Source organism: Neomonachus schauinslandi, chromosome 7 (genome assembly GCF_002201575.2).
Source record: "Neomonachus schauinslandi chromosome 7, ASM220157v2, whole genome shotgun sequence".
Classification (NCBI taxonomy): domain Eukaryota; kingdom Metazoa; phylum Chordata; class Mammalia; order Carnivora; family Phocidae; genus Neomonachus; species Neomonachus schauinslandi.
The window spans coordinates 145,812,843-145,831,170 of NC_058409.1; the positions used below are offsets into that span (position 1 = coordinate 145,812,843).

The 18,328-nt window shown below is 51.1% G+C and overlaps 1 protein-coding gene across 1 annotated transcript in view; it reads right to left on the minus strand.

Moving 5' to 3' along the window:
- Window positions 1-769: 769 nt before the first annotated feature.
- The window catches only part of TENT4A (terminal nucleotidyltransferase 4A), a 45,207-nt gene continuing 27,648 nt past the window's right edge, over window positions 770-18,328 (minus strand). The window contains exons 4-13 of the mRNA XM_044916647.1: window positions 17,585-17,705; window positions 15,334-15,441; window positions 14,072-14,200; window positions 11,499-11,712; window positions 9,446-9,572; window positions 8,380-8,468; window positions 7,312-7,484; window positions 6,728-6,886; window positions 4,559-4,723; window positions 770-3,020 (exon numbers count right to left, since the gene is read on the minus strand). Of these exons, the coding sequence (XP_044772582.1) occupies window positions 2,829-3,020; window positions 4,559-4,723; window positions 6,728-6,886; window positions 7,312-7,484; window positions 8,380-8,468; window positions 9,446-9,572; window positions 11,499-11,712; window positions 14,072-14,200; window positions 15,334-15,441; window positions 17,585-17,705 (1,477 nt within the window). The 3' untranslated portion in view covers window positions 770-2,828. The remainder of the gene's footprint in view (window positions 3,021-4,558; window positions 4,724-6,727; window positions 6,887-7,311; window positions 7,485-8,379; window positions 8,469-9,445; window positions 9,573-11,498; window positions 11,713-14,071; window positions 14,201-15,333; window positions 15,442-17,584; window positions 17,706-18,328) is intronic.

Here is an 18,328-nt window from a genome sequence, read left to right on the forward strand (position 1 = left end):
CACCGGGCACAGGAGTTGCTTTCTGGGGTCCTCTGCAGCCTTGTGGGATCGTAGGCACTGTGTGCAGAGGGCCTTGTTGTGTCCTCGGGACAGCACCTGCTTGCAGCCCCCCGGAAACCCTTGTGGAAGGAGCGGATGAATGAGGGCTGTGCCGGGCTCCGGGGTGGAGCATTCTGGCGCACCCCCCCTCCGCCCCCCGCAGGCCAAGACACGCCGTTCTGTCGGTCACTCACGGGGCTTTTTGATACCTCCTTATAAATTCTGACAGGTTAAATTTTAAGTTACATTTTGATTGCGTGGCTGTTTAGGATGTGTTCTTCTTAGGGGCAGGATCCTGGGATGGAGCCCGGTGACAGGCTCCCTGCTTAGCGGGGAGCCGGCCTCTCCCTCTGCCCCTCACCGTTTGTGCTCCCCAATTAAAAAAAAAAAAAAAAAAAAAGTGATCCACTTTGACCGAGATGTAGAAGGAACAGTTTCCCCGGAAAGCGTCATTGGTGCCAAGGGTCACACACCTGGCTTGTGGGATGTGGCACGGGGCTAGTCAGCGGGGTGAGGACCCCCTCCGGGCCCAGAACGCGGGCAAAAACTGTGCTTCAGCTGCAGGTCTTCTGTACACAGCACCGGAACCTCGCCTGCATTCTGAAGTTCCCGAACCAATGAGAACCTGATTCCTCACTGCTCTCCTTAGAAAGTTCAAGAACACGAAATGGCAGAAGCCGCCCTTCTCCGGAAAGGAAAGCACACACTCCAACACAAACACCAACTGGTTTCCAAAGTTTATTAAAAATCAAAGAATAGAAAAACTTTACATAAAAATATGTCAATTTTAGCTTCCACATTGTTGTCCACACACACAAAAAAATCGAAACATGATATCGTTTTGTTCAACCTGTAGTGCGTGACCACCGTGGTAGCCAGGCCAATTCATTCGGTTCACCATGACGGGGATGGAGCATGGCGCCTGTGTCTGTGAATCGAGCTTTAAAATGCACCCCCGCGGGACCCATGCCCCGCAGTGGTTCCTAGATGTAGGGTGACAGTCAATATTGCTAATGTGTGGAGATTAGTACAGGCCTACTTATCAGTTTTTATAAATACTTCTTTATCAATAGATTCACAATTTAAATATCTTTAAATATTTTTGATAACTTTCGATCATCAAGAATTGCAGACAACATGTGCTACTCTCTTCTGGAAGGCCCCCCGGAGAAGCCGTGGCCGGCAGCCGCGACGGTGCTGGGGGGGGTGGGGAGGGCAGGTCCCAGGGGCAGAGGACGGGCCGGCCGGGACGCCGCCCCCAGTCCGCACTCCAGAGCTCCTCGCTCTGCACTTCCATCAGGTGTCATGGTAGATAAGTCTCTCGACTGGACCTTCTCCACTAGTGGACTTCAAAGATCAACCTACCTGTAGTGTTCAGCAGGGCCAGAACCCCCCATTTTAAAAACGGGAGGTCAGATGACCTATGAGATGCAACTAACACCAGGACAACTGTGGCGCTCCGAAAACTCAGGGACGGGCAGGATGGGTGTAGGACAGAGGTTGCCATGGCGGACAGCACTTGCATAGTATACCTGGATGCTTCTCGAGTGGGGCACCCGCTGCTCCGGCCCCACCCCGCGCCGGGCTCTCCCGCGATGCGCCACGAAACTCCCCACGGTGCACTGAGCAGCTCAAGGACTTCTTGTAGATTTGCTCTTAACAGAACGAATGCATACCGCTATACAGATTCCTCCACGGAATCAACATAATTCCTTTCTCCACATTCCTAAAACTGGGTGCCCTTGTCCGTGCTGATATTCACCGGACCCCTCCTGACAGGCTGTGTGACTAAAACAGACTGAAGCACTTGAGAGTTCACTTTTTTTTTTTTTTAAGATTTTATAACGTGACAACCCTTTCTCCCCTTAGAAAGTTTTACTTCTGGCACTTTAAATGCTGGATTTGTTGTCTACTTTAAAAGAACCGAAAACCAAAACCTTAAAGCTCTGCGGTCAGAGCGAGACAACAGACAGGCCGGACGGCAGGGCCGGCGGGCAGCTGGTCAGAAGGCTCGGGAGCCAAGCCCCTGCAGGGAACTTGGCTCCCCCGCCACGGACGGAGAGGCCTCGTGTCTGACCCAAAGAAAAACATAAAAGGAAACCCCGAGCCCCTCACTCACGGTGTTGGTAGCGGTGCTCCTCAGACAACCAGCCGACACGATGAACCCAACTTAGAAAATGCGACTCGGGAAAGGACCTACGCTTGTTTAAAAAACCTCCTCCCTTAAATATAACTTATGTGAAAATATGAATTAAATAAAAATATCTGAGTTATTGCACAAATCATAAGTTTTCAATATTTACATAGAAAAACAGTTCTGAAATCCGAAACAAAAGGTGAGGGCAGTGACACAATGGCGACCTCCCAAGCCCACCCGCTGGGGAAGGAACGAGAACGGGGGCTGGTCTCTGCTGCTCTGGCGGGCGAGCCACGAACACACCCCGACCGCAAAGTACCCAGACCGGCCGCCGAGAAGCGCCGCGGCCAGCGCCCTGTCCGTCCCCGCAGTCCCCGGTCCAGACCTGCTCTGTCCGGCACTGGAGGGAAGAAGCCCAGGAAGGCAGACACAGCGTCCACGTTTCATAAGGCTTCACAGATGAGCACAAGGAGCTGTTCTTGAAGATGGACGTGACCACCACACAAGGAACATGCAGAGTGATCAGCGGCGGGCGGTCCGCGGGGCCCGGGCCGACGTGCTGGATGCTGGTCTCCGCTCCGGGCTGGGCGCCGAGGCCGCCCGGCGCGAGTCTGTGCAAGAGCAGGGAGGCCGGCGGCGCCATCAGGGGCTATTATCTGCTCAGGCTGACGGGCAGGCTGTCCCGCGTGTGCGTGTGTTTTTTCCTCCTCCAGCCGGTGCGGTTGTACTGGTGGTGCCCCCGGTTGCCCACGGGGGGCCGCACGCCTCCACTGCCCACAGAGCTGTACGTGCCAGGCTGGCCGTGGCTGTGCGAGCCTTTCAGGGACAGCTTCACGCCGCTGTGCTGCTGGAGAGACAGAGGGGTGCAACGTGGGAGGCTGCCCCGGGGACCCAGACACCGCTGCTGTGGGGCCCGGTCGGGGGCAGCACGCACCCCCCCGGAGACCGGGCCCGAGGACAGTGGAAGCACACACTGCCACATGCAGCGTCCACGTGGCCGCGAGCAGGCAGGAGCCGAGAGCCATGCTTCCGTGTCACAGTGACCACTGCACCCGGGAGACAGACAGGACCCTGCCCTGGATCAGAGCGCGCACACACACGCACGTCCGGAGACATGCACCCAGGAGACAGACAGGACCCCGCCCCGGATCAGAGCGCGCACACACACGCACACGCACATCCGGAGACATGAGCATCACACTTCTAACTGGTCTGTGCGTCCACAGAACAAAGAGGGGCCCTGGTTGTCTTTCCCGCACCGCAGCTGTGATGTTCTGCAAACACATGCAGGAGCTCTATGGCCCAGCAGGCTGGCGCTCGAGCTCCCTCCCGGGGGCCGGGGAGGCTGCTGTACGCGCCGGGGCTCCTGTGCCCACAGCCCCACGCGAGGCAGGCCAGCAGAAAACACAGCCGCTTTCAGGAAGGGTGCAGAGCAAACAAGCAGCGCAGGGGGACTGAGAGGGAAAGCCAAAGTGCGATTAACGAAGGTGCTTTCCCGTTCGAGAAGTCATAACTCCCCCGTGAGTATTTCCGGCAGGCCAGCGTGAGACGCCGCGGGTGCACGGAAGACCCCATCGTGCCCAGAGGGGCGACTCCAAGGAGGAAGGCTCTATTAACGTAGCTCCAAATAAATGTAACAATCCGGCCTTAATTACGCGGCTTCAGAGAGCCAACCCTGAAGCACTGAAAATTTACTGGCAAAATATGATCAGATAAGCAAAAGAGGAGCTGACTGGAGTCATCGAGGGGAGGGTCCCCAATATCGCCGGAGCCCAAGGGAAAACACCCGCCTTCGGACACTGCACCCTGATCCCACAGGCAGACGTCCGTCACAGCCCTCAGAAACATTCCGGCCCTTCAAGGGCACAGGGAATGAATATCGACCTGCTTTCCTACCACAGAACAGTTTCTCGTGTACAGAATCTGGACTTAAGAGAAGCCACAGGGGCACCAACCAGCGCATTCACAGGGACCCCACTGGAACCGAGAAAGCAAACCCCATGCAGGCCCCCCGTGCCCCAGGTCACACCGGCACTGTTCCTGATGGTATCATCTGCTTCTTGAAAACCAAAGTATGTGGCATATAAATTAATTCAACAGATCAATGGGAAACAAAATATGCTTCACTTTGAACCTTATTTCCAACTTCTGTTTTATGCTAACAAGTTCAATGGAAGAATGAAGACAGATGCTTACACTATATTATACGGGAAAATAACACTCTTAAAGTTTCAGTCACCACAAAGAAAAGCAAACATGAAGCTGAATGATGAGAAAGCAAGTTCCGTTTTAAGCCACATCGCTGTGGAACCCTGTCTCTGGCGGACAGAGCAGGAAGCCCTGGGCTCTGGGCCCCGGGCCCAGGCCAGGCGGGAGGCCTACCTTGTGATACAGGTGAGGGCTCGAGAGCGGGTTGGGAGATGCGGACGGAACGGCCGCGGAAGACATGTGGTGAACAGCTTTCAACGCCGGAGCTCCTTCAACGCCAACTTGTCTGCACGGGACGGGGGCCACCCCCAGGGTCGGTGGAGGTATCGTAAACCTGGTCTAGGAACACACCGACCAGAGACTTCCATGAGGCACCAGGCTTACAGAGGTCCCCAGTTCTAGTGCTGAGCCCGAGAAGGGAGGGCGCTGCTTTGGAACAGCCATTTGCAAATAGGCTCATTCACATAGCTTGTGTTTTACTATAACCTGACAGGATTTGTTCTGCATCAGAAATATTCTACATTCTGAAACAGCAACTACAATAGAAAGTATGCCCAGTAACCCAAGTCATGAAACCTCGTTACTCATTGAAGACCAAGCAACAACTCAAGTCAGTCCTCAGAGTACACCTGTCCTTTGACCCAGGACGGGAGGCCTGACGCTGGTCCAAGCAATGGCCTGTGGAGGGATGCCAGCCCGCAGAGGCGTCCTGGGAAAGGCTGGCCCCCTCCCTGCTCCCCCTGCCCCTCTGGTCCCTCTAGTACTTGTACTTCTGCATCACAGGGGTGCCGATGGGAACCCCTCTCAGACCTCTGAGAACTGCACTGCTCACATCTAGGCATCCTATGCATCTGCCCCGCTGGAGACTAACTGCGGTCCCCCACTCCGAGGCAGTGGATGGAACAGGAGCTGGGGTCTCCCATATGGTGCTCCAGAGCACATGCAAAGCCTTCCTTACGCTTTACCAAAGGTCCCCACCGGGGGCTGGAGCGCACTCAGGCCCTCTCCTCAGTGGGGGCTTTGCTCCCCCGGGGCCCCGTGTCACCGGGGTCTGCCAGACTCACGTCCCCAGCTCTCAGGGCCCACTTCATCCCGAGCGGGGCACTTTGTCAGCCCGTGAGCTTCCCGGGAGAGTGTGCCCGTGATGTGTACAGGGGGTTACTGAGTTGCTCCAGTAGAAGTCAGGTTTGCAGTTTAGAAATAAAATGAGAGAGTGGGCCTCAAGCCTTGGCTTAAAATGTGAACGACCTTAGCTTCAGCCTCAACTTCTGTTAGCAAAGTGACAGATGAGACCAGGGCACCAGCAGCAGCCTGCGACCTGTCCCTGGAACATTCCTGGACTTCCTGCCAGAACCACGCACAGAGCATCAGCTGGACCACTGCGTGGCGGCCACACTGGGTCTCGGGGGACCTGAGCCCCTGGGTGAGGTTAGGACCAATGACGGATTGGGGGACACTGCGGCCAAGTGCCTCAGCGTCATGCCCTCACGCAGGACCCACAAGTGTCTGGTGGGGCTGTTCTGCCGGCCACTGCCGCCCGTGCATGACAGGGGCGCGCTGCGCTCCGCCCTCCCCACGGCCCGGGGCAGAGAGCCAGACGACAGACAGACAGATAAGTCCGTGTGTCTGCTCGTGCCCACGTCTCTCTATGCTCAAATCACAGCCCGCACTGCAGAGAGGACCTTCCTTTAAAGGGGAATTAATGCGGTGGGTTTTTACAAATTCATGTTCAGTTGTGTGTGACTGTCAAATGGATACCAAACTCAATATTTTGAAATTATCTTTCAGGTTTCTAATTTCATCTAAACTAAAAAACAACCAACAAAGGACATATTCTAACAGAAAAAGCTCTATAAATACTGCCTAAAAATAACGTGAGAAAGTCAAAGTTTATACTAAAACTTCTCAAGAGTGTAAATGGGGAGACTCTGAGAGGAAGCAGGGACGGTGGTCCCTTCGTGCCCGGGGGCCGGTAAGCACCAGAGTCCAACTGACGCAGGCCCCGGACCACAGTCTCAGGCTGGGTGTCAGTCATTTTCAGACAGACGCTCAACCTGGACCTTGTTGTCTAAAGCCCCTCAGAGCTCGAGGGCCAGGAGTCCCCTTGCTGCACACACCACAGAGGGTGGGACCAAGGACACGGCCTTCCGTAGAATGACAGGAGTTACATTCTATCCATCCACAAAGCACGAGGATGTCCTACAAGATAGAAATGTACCTTCCAGAGATTTCCGAAGACCTATTTCTAATTCCAAAGTACCAGCCAGAGCTAGAGCACCTGCGGCAGCTCAGACGTGGTTCCCAGGGGCCCGGCTGTGGGAAGGGCGCCAGCCCGCCGCGTACCTGAGTGTTAGTCGTCATGACCAACGTTCTGGAAGGAGCGGACTGAGCTTTGCCGCTCGGCACGGGCAAGGCGGTGGGTAGGCTGGCCAGCAGGGGAGTTGGTGCCTGCAGACTGAACTGGTAAACGTTGGGCGTTGTGCAGGGCGGCGTGTCAGAATCCTATGTAGAAAAGACAACAGGGATGGCCGTGGAGAGGCGCACCGCTTCTCGGGGACGGAAGCAGGACCCGCGGCGCGGCCAGCCAGACGGGCGCGAGCGCACAGCCCGATCTGCCAAGCCGCCCGCCCCCCCCCTTCAAGTCCTCTCAGAACCGAAGAACGTTCCGGTCACACGGGACAGACACCTCACTTAAATGTTTCCTCCCCACACAAGCGTCTAAAACGCTTTCCGAGGAGGTCTGCTACAGCTGGGCCGTGAGCAGCAGGGCCGGGGTCCCCGACCGCCGGCAGAGGCTCGTGGCGGAGCGGGGACCCCTCGGGGCCGTCTTGGGGCGGCGGCACAGACACACACGGAAGGGAGAGAGGAACCCCGGCTGGCGGAGGCTAAACAGCACGCCACAGACGTTCCCCGGCAGGCACACTCACAATGTCACTCCCGGAAAGCGAAGACACAGAGGAGGCGGACGAGCCGGACGAGAGCAGCTGGGGGCTGGGCAGAGACAAGGTCAGGCGCTGGCTGTAGGGGGACTCCGGGTCTCGGCGCGGGGGCGGATCCCCCTCACATGAACTTATTCGCTCCTTTATCTTAATTCTGTTGTCTGTGGGGGCAACACAGCCTGGCTGAGGCACCTGGTGAGAGGACGGATGCGCACACCCCACCACACAGCCTCCGGCCACGGGGGCCGCCCAGCCCTGACATGCGGCTAACGAGACTCACAAACGCATTCCTCGTTTTACTTAATTTACTTAATTTTTAAAAGTATGCTGGTTTCAGTTATTGGACAACCTTAAAACATGTCTGGAACGACCTGGATGTGTAAACAGGTTTCTACTGTAAATCTTACGGAATCTAAACACAGAGTGCGCGTCTCTGGGGCGCTGGGGCAGGGTGCGCTGCCGGTACCCACCGGGCCTCAAGGGCACAGCACCGGCCCGGGGCCGGAATCTCTCCGACACTCTTCATACTGATTACGTGATGAAATGTTGAATACTACGTTGAATAAAGTACATTATAAAATGGAACTTCAGGGGCGCCAGGGTGGCTCAGTTGTTAAGCGTCTGCCTTCGGCTCAGGTCGTGATCCCAGGGTCCTGGGATGGAGCCCTGCATCAGGCTCCCTGCTCAGCCGGAAGCCTGCTTCTCCCTCTCCCACTCCCCCTGCTTGTGTTCCCTCTCTCGCTGTGTCTCTCTCTCTCTCAGATAAATAAATAAAATCTTTTCAATAAATAAATAAATAAATAAATAAATAAATGGAACTTCACCTGTTTCTTTTCACATTTTTAATGCACTCACTAGAAGAAACTTTAAAGGTCTGTGTGTGGCATGCATTGTATTCCTGCTGGCCTAAATCTCACCGCTGTAAACTCTTACAGAAAGTGAGGTGTTTCCTCAGTGGGAACAATTAGCACCGAGGGACAAAGAGACACTCCTGCTTCAAGGCGTCAGAAGTTCAAGAGTAACGCGACCGGACGAGCTCTCACCAAGCTCGGGCGCCGGGGGGGGCCTTGCCGCCCCACTTCTCCTTGATCCACCTCCGGTAGTCGATCACTTCCTGAGTCACTTTGATGATTCTTCCTAGAGTACTGCAAAGGGACACCACGGGGAATGAGCGTGCTGCAGAGGGACGTCGGAGGCCACAAACCCTGCAGACTAGCTATTTTATATTTTTAACAACGTATCAATTTGCCAAGTGAAAGAGGAAGAAAGCTAAAATAATTTTACGAACTGTGTTATGATTTCCGATGCTTAAGCGCAAACGTGCTCTGAGATCACAGTATAGAAAAAGTGAGTTCACTTATGCAGACACCCTTGAACCCACAGATGGCTACTACAAAAGACTGTTTCAACCCAGTGCCTAAGCAGGGGAGCGCTCCCCGCCCTGGCCCAGCACTCAAGAAGGTCCGGCACAAGCAGACGGTGCCCAGACTCTAAGCACCCAGCACAGGCCCAAAGCCCTGCCAGAAAGCACCGTGAGCGGGCAGAGGCACAGAACCCACGGAGAGCCGATCAGCATGCGCGCCAGGCCTCAGAATCCCCGTGCTGCACTGTTCTTCCCTTCCACTGCCCCCTCACTCCCTCCCTCCACCCCCCAATCTCACCACCTCCCAACCACGCAGTAAGTATTTCTCTCTACCAGTAAAAGTGTACACTGCAAAAATGTGCTGAAATGCAGAATGAGGGGTGAGTTTGCAGAAGAGAGGCAGGGGGGAGGCCCGTGGAACCACATGCACACTCCCTTCAAGCTCAGCTGTGCATCTTGAGGACAGCCTGAAGAGAACGCATCACATTCCAAAGTGTGAAAAGGCCAGAAATCACTTGCCCAAAATAAAATGCCCTAAAGAAACTGTCAAATCCCCAAATAAGAAATTTTCACACTGCTCAGCCACGGATGAACCAAACGTGGTCCTCATCGATTATTTCAGGTTCTACTAGAATGTGCCTGTGTACCCATTAAGAAAACTCACGGAAGCCAAGGACAGAGGCCAGCGGTGCCTGCCGCAGGGAGCTGCCAGGCCACCGGGGCTGTGAGCCCAGGACAGTGATGCGTGACTTGCGTTACCTTTCAGAGTCTCTGTTGGGGTAGGACCTCGCGAGGGGCGACACGGCGTGGCTGAGAACAATGTAGGCGTAGTCAAACACCTGCTTCACCTGCATGGCCCCATACGAACTGCGGCCAACATCGTTTCCTGAAACAGAAAGGTGGCTGTAGGACCCTTTATCCCGATGCGTGTGACTGTGTCACGTCGGTTCTCCAGCTGCGGGCCCGCACTGCAGACACACCCCCGGACCCCACCAGCAGAGCCACTGCGGGCGCGTGCAAGCACACGGCTCATCACCCGCGCCCGTCCCATGACCGTCACGGGCCGCAGGGCCTGACCTGCAGCCTCAGATCTGGGTCCACCTCCATGAGATGTCATTCACAGAGACACAGTGACAGTTCACGAAGAAGTCCAGCGACTCCCCAGGCGGCACCCACCCCACAGAGCCGAGGCAGCGGCCTCAGACCGCGGCCGTGCTGACCGAGCAGCACCCGGACCAGGCACGCTGCAGTTCAGTCAGCACCCGCGGGGCCCGCAGGAAGCAAGTCCTTCAGGGTAGAACATGTCTGGTCTCCCCTCTCCAGTTTTAAGGACCGGGCGGGTGGCAGATCAGATGAAACCATCACTGAAGTCACCAAGTGAGCCTCAGTCAAGGAACTTAACTTTTAGTAACAGCAGTTTGGAGTTTTAATTCACATGTACTCATTCTTCACAATGCAAGTAAGCAGTATGTTTTAGGAGCCATTCTAAGTATTGAAATTTTCCTTTTCAAGTTTGATAATATATCCAGTGATAATGCGGGCTTTCATTTCAAGTACATTTAAACAGACATCAAAGACACTGGAAATCCCTGCAATTTAACTGATCGAACACAAACAGATGTGAAAACATGTTCCTCTGCTGCGGGGAAAAGCCGTCCTGAGAAAGCATGGCATCAGTCCTGTCGTATGTAAACAACAGAACAGTCAGCAGGCTTCCTGTCACAGGGTTTTTAAGAAGTGAATTTCACACTCCAGCAGCCATTAAACAAAACCAACAAAAAATCATTAAATCTGAGGACATTAAAAAATATATATAGGAACTGAGTAACAAAAACACCAAATACAGATGCAAAGGGACAAACTGGGGAGAAAAAAAGTACAGCATGATGACGAAGAAGAGGCAGGATCTCACGAAGTCATGAGGAACACAGCCCGGCAGACAGATGGACAAAGCACGTGAGTGCACACAACGGGAAGACGGGGCAGTGCACCTGGAGCAGACATCCTCCATCACCTTTTCTGTTACCTGTCTGTCACTGACTTTATCACCAACAGTAACAAGAGTGTCTCACCTAGCAGGTGCTCAGTAAACATTTGTGGAATCGATAAACAAAAATTTGCTTCACCTCACTCATCATTAAAGAAATGCGAACTCAACGACATGTACGTTGCATGTTCTATCAGATCGGCAAAGATGAGAAAGACCGTCCCTAACAGAAAGGGGAACGAGCACCCTTCACTATGCTCAAGGGAATAAAACCGGGGAAACCGTACACCACCTCGGATGGTCAATGCAGCAATCCTCACAATGGAACAAACCTTACACACACAGGGAAGGGTTCTAGGATTTAATTAAAAACACAAGTCACAAAACTGTTTGAATTACGTGATCCGCTTAATTAATAAGCTTGCAATAAATATTAATATCTGTGTAGGAAAAAAAAATGGTGAAATACACACCAGAATGGAAGGGGGTTGTGGCATACTTTGCTTTTCTATGTGACATACTTCTTGCAAGTGAATGGTTTATGATGAATATGTAACAAATACTTTCCTAATCAGAAAAAATAAACTTTTTTTCCTTAATTTTCACTTTCTACATTTATCTGGTAAATTACAGAATGTAAACACATTCCAACTTCATAAGAAGTGAATTAGAAGGCATTAAAGACAGACTTCTGAAGGTGTCCCCATTACCTGTCAGGACAGAGGGGCCACCCTTGGCTGCAGGGACTGCAGACTCCCCCCACCCCTTACTCCGGGCGCCAGTCATGCCCCCAGGCTTGTGGCCAGTGAGGAGCAAGGCACTTACCAGGGAGCAGAGGGTCCTCAATGCACAGCATTGATGGTCTGTACCCACTGGTCATGGCTTTCATGATCTCTTCTTTGGCGATATAGGCACCTCCTTCTTTTATTCTAATACCGGTTTTCAAGTAATTAAAATTTCTTCCGTAGAGTTCAAAAAATTCTACAAGAAGCATTCCAAGGTTTTCATCAGCTCTCCGGGCATCAATTCTCGGATGCAACTGTAAAAGCAACAGATCCACCATTTGGATTCAAGTCATTTTCTACAGAAGACCGCATGCAACGAAGTCCGCTACCTCGTGGTCTCTCCAAGGACACACTATCAGTCACACCTGCTCACACACCAACTCCAGGAGGATGCTCCGGGTGGCAGGGGGAGGCACCAACAGAGCCTGGATAGCCTTTGTCAGTACAGAGCGTTCAAAAGAAAGAAAACCTTCTAATCTGAATTTTTTATTATACTTTAATTCTCTGGAATTCATAATCCATAGAGGGTCTTCCTACTAACACAGACCTCTGATTAACCTCAAGTTACCAAAAACTGACCAATAAGTAGACCGTATTCTCCACGATTTAGAGTCATCTAGGTGGTGAATGTCACGTCACAGATTCTAACCTTAGTCCCATTATTCCAAAAGACAACCCATAGAGGGCAGTATCAGACTGAACAGTGTGACAGAACGGACTGTGGAAAGATGAATTTTAACTGTGTACAGGTGATTAGTGTTGTGTCATAATATTTACACCAAATTTACATCCCTGCTTGCCACACCGATTAGCACCAGCCTCAGTTCAGCACCGTGTTTCCTTCAAGCAGCGCATGGGCCCGTACTGAACCCCCCTCAGCCGCTGTCTGCCGACACCCTCCCAATCGAAGAGGCTCGGTGCAGACCTGCGCGACCCGTGAGGACAGTCACCAGCCACAGGTGGCTATTTCTACTTAAATTAATGAAACAAATTAATCAAGAACGTAGTCTGCTGGCATCAGGCAAGTGCTCAGTCGGCATGTGTGGCTTGGGGCCCCCCTGCCGGCCTGCGCAGCCTGCGGGCAGGCCAGCCGAGCAGAAGCTCTAAGGGACGGCGCCATTCTGCATCCTGATGGTCACGTCCAAGGGAAAGCACAGTTCCTGACAGAAGCAAGAGGGCTGAAAACCGAGAACACATGACTCCCCGAGGAGAGGCATCTCCTGACACTCAGGAGGCTTTCGAGGGCTCACAAGCACTTGGCTTCTGAGGACCTGCCTGTGTTCGAGGCACGAGAGCAGCAGTTTCACCTCTGCCTTCCACAAAGTCAAACACCGGAGAGCTAGCCAGTGCAAGGCTGGGCCCTCGGACCTCAGGCGGGCAGGACAGGCTCAGCTTTGAGGCAGGACGGAGGGCGCCAAGGGGCGTGGCCAGCCATCCACTCTGTGTGCGACCTTCCGTGGGGTCACCGCATTGCTGCCAGGACCCTATGGGGGAAGGGGGCAGGAGGTGCCAAGCCCAGTGTCCGGCACCATAAAAGCAAATAGCAGGCATGGTAACAAGGCTACTGAAATAGTTCAAATCAGGAAAAACATGAGGCAGTAAGTCAAGAGTGGCAGGTTGTATTTAGTTCAAAATAGTGTCCAAAAACTAGGGAAAATGACTCCAAGGGCAGCACCACAGAGGAAAACGTGGACGGCAAAGCAATGGGATTAAACCATAAGAAAACAAGGGTGGGATTCCGTTTTCACTGTTCTTCAAGTATCTCTGGCAAAGATGTGCCACGGAAGTCAAAATAATGAAAGGTGGTGTAACCACTGCTTCCATCAGCCGTATTAAGGAGAAAAATGGCCAAATTTTGCATATAAAAGCCTAATAAGCCCAATCACAAATACAAAATTAATGATAAACATGGAGGAACAGCCAGAATATACAGGAAAGATTTTGTGAAGAACAGAGTACCCTTCATTCAAGAAAATATTGTTTCCATTAACTCAGAAACTATTTTATATGTTAAATAAATACTTAAGTTTATATGTTAAATAAAACTATTTTATATGTTAAACAAGTATCAGTATCATAGCATTTAACACGTATAGGTAGGTTTTCTATTGACAGATTGTTCCACGGTACTCAACAAAATAAGAGCCACATAAAATTTAAAACAAAATATTTACGTCTTGTCAATCTAAGAAGAAAGGCTCTCTTCAATTTTTTTTTTACCATATATGGTTCCCAATTTTTTTTCTGAGACAAATTTTTCATAAATCACAGTCAATAACCAAGTCAGTCAATAACCAATTGTCCATCAAGGCATGAAAGACTACATGGACGGGGTCCTCAAGTTCAGACTGACACACACCTAATGGATGGGACCAGAATAGATTGCCCTCCCTCGAACCATTCAATCAACTACAAAAATAAGCTATAAAGGAGAGAAAGGAAAGAAGTATTAATCAAACTGGTTTTAGTATGACAATCAGAAGTCAATTTCTACTAAACCAAAGCAGAAGAGTGCAGGGAGAGCAAGGCGGCTGGAATCCACCAAGCAATGGCTTCACAACATCAAGGGAGAATGTGCGCCTATGAAAGTCTCTAGAGAGAACACACACTCACCTGTAGAAAGCTAATGGCCATTAAAATTAGGCTGTAGGAGCTAATTCCACCTGTAAAAACTTCATTCAGGTCCCTCTGCAGGAGGAACTGTTTCAATACTAAAATCAAGTAAGGCAGCAATGAATATTTCTGTAAATTCAAAAAAAAAAAAAATTAGTTAATATACCTTTAAAGATTTGTCACACAGCAAATTTCACATAGTAGAAAGAAAAGCTTACTCAATCCTCTTGTCACTTGGAAGGCTCTAGGCCAATCATCCTCAATTTTTAGGGGCCTGAGAATTAATTATGTGAGGGGCTTGCTAAGATCCCCATTGGGAGCCACATCCCAGGTCACGGTTCTGCAGGTATGAGTTTGGAGCAGCTCCTCCAACAAAGAAGAGCTCAGGGAGTATGGGTGAGTGTATTCCTTCAAATTATTCCCCATGGCCTAGCTTGCTCCATGACAGGTGCAGGTCGGGGGCAGGAAGGGGAGGAGGGGATACAGCCAGGAAGGTCCTGGAACTGATGTGCAAAACTCCAACGCCCAGAGGCCCCCAAGAGAGGAGTCGGGGTGAGGGCAGATCATGAGGTGGGAAAACAAGAGCGGAAAAACAGGGAGAGCAGAGTGAAGGTAACAAGGAAATGGAGAGAGGCTGGAGAAGAGGGTGTGGGGACAGTGGAAGCTTCTGTTTTCATGTTCTCCTGGGCACAGAAGTTAAGGGAAGCAGTTAAGGCAGACAAGCCTGCTGCTGCAGAGTTAAGGGAAAAACTGAAGGAACAAGGTCCCTGACCCTGTGGGAAGAGGCAGTATCCAGATTACGATGCTGGGGTTGCCTCTATAAAGGATTTCACCCCTCTCCCTAAGATAGGAGGGAAAGACCATCTGTTTAACTAGACCACACACCTGGTCAGCTCAATGAACAAGTCTGCTAGCCCATCGTTAGGCACTGACACGATCCAAAGTAAGCAAACTATATCATGATGTATTCTACTTCCAATAAACTAAACTCGCAAATCAGGCGCGCTAAGCTCCAGGGATGGTCATTTTGTAATCGTGAGAAAGAACATTTTCACAAAGCTCTCTAAAATAACACTCAATAGGAAAGTAAATCTACAAAAGTTATATCAATTTCCAAGTATCTCTAGAAATAATATTGTAGGATAAATAATTTAACTGTTCCGTCTTTATCGTTAAAGACTATCATTCAGGTTAAAGTTCCGCAAGATGCCCAACATAACCCGCCCCCCGTTTTGACAGTCCTAGCTCGCCAACGGCAGCACCTTCATGTAATTCTTGATGAGCTCCGCAGCCCGGACCCCAGTCTCCATGTTAAAGCTGATGTCGACTTTAACTTCAGTCTCCTGGTCCGTGAGTTTTATTATAGGTACCTGCAAAGATTTAATTGAAAAAACTATACCTTAATGGCCAACATTCACTGCAGTCTGGCATCAAAATTTTTCCTATGTTGTACAGAGAGGTTTGTTCCCTAACTCACAAAAGAGCTGAGAGATTTTTAAAAACGAGAAGAAAAGGGATTTTTGCCAGTGTCAACCTCATTAGTCCCTGGAACGCAGGCCCCCCTGCCCCCCGCCCCGAAAACGGCCAGTGCTCACCTCTGCCCAGCCCTCCTGGCCTGACTCAGCCTCAGCCACTACTTTCAGGAAGGCCCGGGCTACAGGAGAAGCTGACTAAGTCCCTGTCCCCCCGGGGGTGCCTGATGATGCAGAGGGGCTCCAGGTCCCCAAATTACATTTGCAAGAATTTCTGAAAACACTCAGAGTAACTTCAAAGCCAGTTTTTCAATTCTATTTTGTGCTGATGTTGTTTCTCCAAACAATTCTACTTTGGGTTTTCACTAAGACAATTTAACTAAAAAACAAAACAAAACCAAAAAACCACTCCCCTGTAAAACCAGAGAAGAAGAAGCTATTTTGGAAATATTCTCATCAAAAAGACTCACCATCACAAGGTGCTCAAAACCAGCCTCATCAAAGCTGCCCCAGCAGCCATACAGACCACACTCCTCCCCACCCCCCACACAAAATTGTGTTCTTCCAGCAACAAAAGGCAAGACTTTGTTTCCTTCAGCCTCTAAGAAATGAAAAAGGATGTTCCCTAACCAAAACAAATGAGGTCTAATGAAAGGTTTAGGACACCTCACAGAATCCGGGGTGCACACCTAATCTGGCCGCAAACTGCCAAGGACACAGGGATGGGCAGCTGGTGGTGACGGCGACTCCTGGAGATCATCAAAACTGCCAGGACCGCCAGGCACAGTGAGCCACAGCAGGTGTGGTCCAGGAAGGCAGAAAACTAAAGGCTTTCCCAAAGAACTCACCACAAACTGTTTCAGAAGAAGACCATAGCTCTACAATATACTACCTCCCTTGCGAAGAATTCCTGCTCCCCATCACCACTGGGCACGGCTATGGAGCACCTTCCTCTCTACACTCACGAATGCTTTCCCGAAACCACTCCTGGTGCCCGCCTGCCACACACACACACACACACACACACACACACACACTTTCCTATACACCCACAGGTTGAACCCCAGATCCTAGAGATTAGTAACAGCACCACAATACTTATTTTTCGGTGGTTGTTCAATATACAAAAGCTTTCTTCTTAAACACAGCCCTCCCGCTGGGCCCCGGGGCCCCGGATGAGATGATGGTGGGGCTGCCCGGCACCAGCTCGCGATGACAGAAAGGGGCAGAAGACCGGTGGGGCTCAGTTCCCCTTAAGTCTATGCTGGACCCCTAGCAGCAGAGGAGACCATGTGTGAAAGCAGTTACTACCCGACATGGTCTGTCCGCCAGAATGCTCTGGAGCCCAGGACAACCAGGCCTGGCCTCTCTAGCTCCTCTCTACATCTAAACCAGGATACCTGGTCAGAGACCGCCACTGCCTCGTTCTCATCGAGGAGCCAACACCACGGGACAAATGGCTGAGCCCCAAGAGGGAAGGGCTCAGGGGCTCTATTCACGACCACACAGCGGGCAAGTGACTTCAGTTCCTGAACCGTCTCTAATCTTGGACTCAGATAAACCTTGATGAGCACACAACAAAGCAGCCTCATCTTCCAACTTCTCCCCATGATCAAAGGTCTTTATATGGATAAAATTTTGAACAATGAAAGGAATAGGTGAGTTTTGTTTCTTAAATATAATTGGCAAATGGTAATCACTTTCTGTGCAGATACCATGCTCTCATCATCAACTGTGTGTGCCTGAACGGGCAGCACCTGAATGCGTCCTTTTCTTACGTCCTAACGAAAGCTCACTGATCATATTTTAGTGCCAAGTGCAGCATGATGCTCTCACAACCTGCAATTGTTCGGATCGTCATGAAATAGGTTCTCAGCTGGTAATTCTAATATTCTAAATAAACACAAGTACATTTATATCAGAAGGAGAGGAGTCTTCCAAAGTGTAAGTTGTAACCCCTGCCAACAGCCTAAGCTAAAGCCACAGGTGACTCACGACTGCTGTCGAGTGTGAGAAAGCCTCCGCAGGGCCCCCCACTTACTGTAGCTTTGTCAAGGACTTTGATGGAGCACGGCTCGGCCACATTGTGCTTCCGCAGAGCTTGCTCCAACAGCTGCAGAGGAGGACGCTCCCACTTTCCAAAGACCACTAAGTCGATGTCACTGGACAGAAGAACAAGTGAGCGTGAAGCCCTGGTTCACATCACTCTCCAGGAACACACACATCTGGGGCAGACCAGTACCACGGTGTGCACACTCCCATCTCCTTCCAGGGCCCCCCCCCACACACACACACACACCCGCTTGAAGCCGAACCCTCTGAGGGAGGGAAGATGCACTTTATGAACTATCGTAACACAAGGATGTTGTGTTACAGCATCCCCAGTAATTGAAGAGGTTGAAATGAAAATGCCAGCCCCCCTGAGGCTTCCCGGCTCTTCCTTCTGTGCCGTCTACACTGCCTCCCTCTTGCTGACTGGGGCTTCCCGGCACCTGGAATCTGGTCAATTCCCTCCTGGCCCTGCCAATGCCAACCCCAAATTCTGAGAGCACAGCCTCTTCACAGTCCAAATGTTAACAGTGGGTTAGGAGAGAGTAAGCTCTTAAGGAAACAATGCACATAAAACTGATTTGGGTATCGAGATAGTTCCTGACGAGGAAACACTGGAGAACAATTTTACGATGCAAACTTATTGGACATTTTTCAATTAAAAAATACAAAATACTTATAAAATACTGTTTAAATAGAATTTTGCTTGAATCTTCATTAAAATAGAAGATCAATT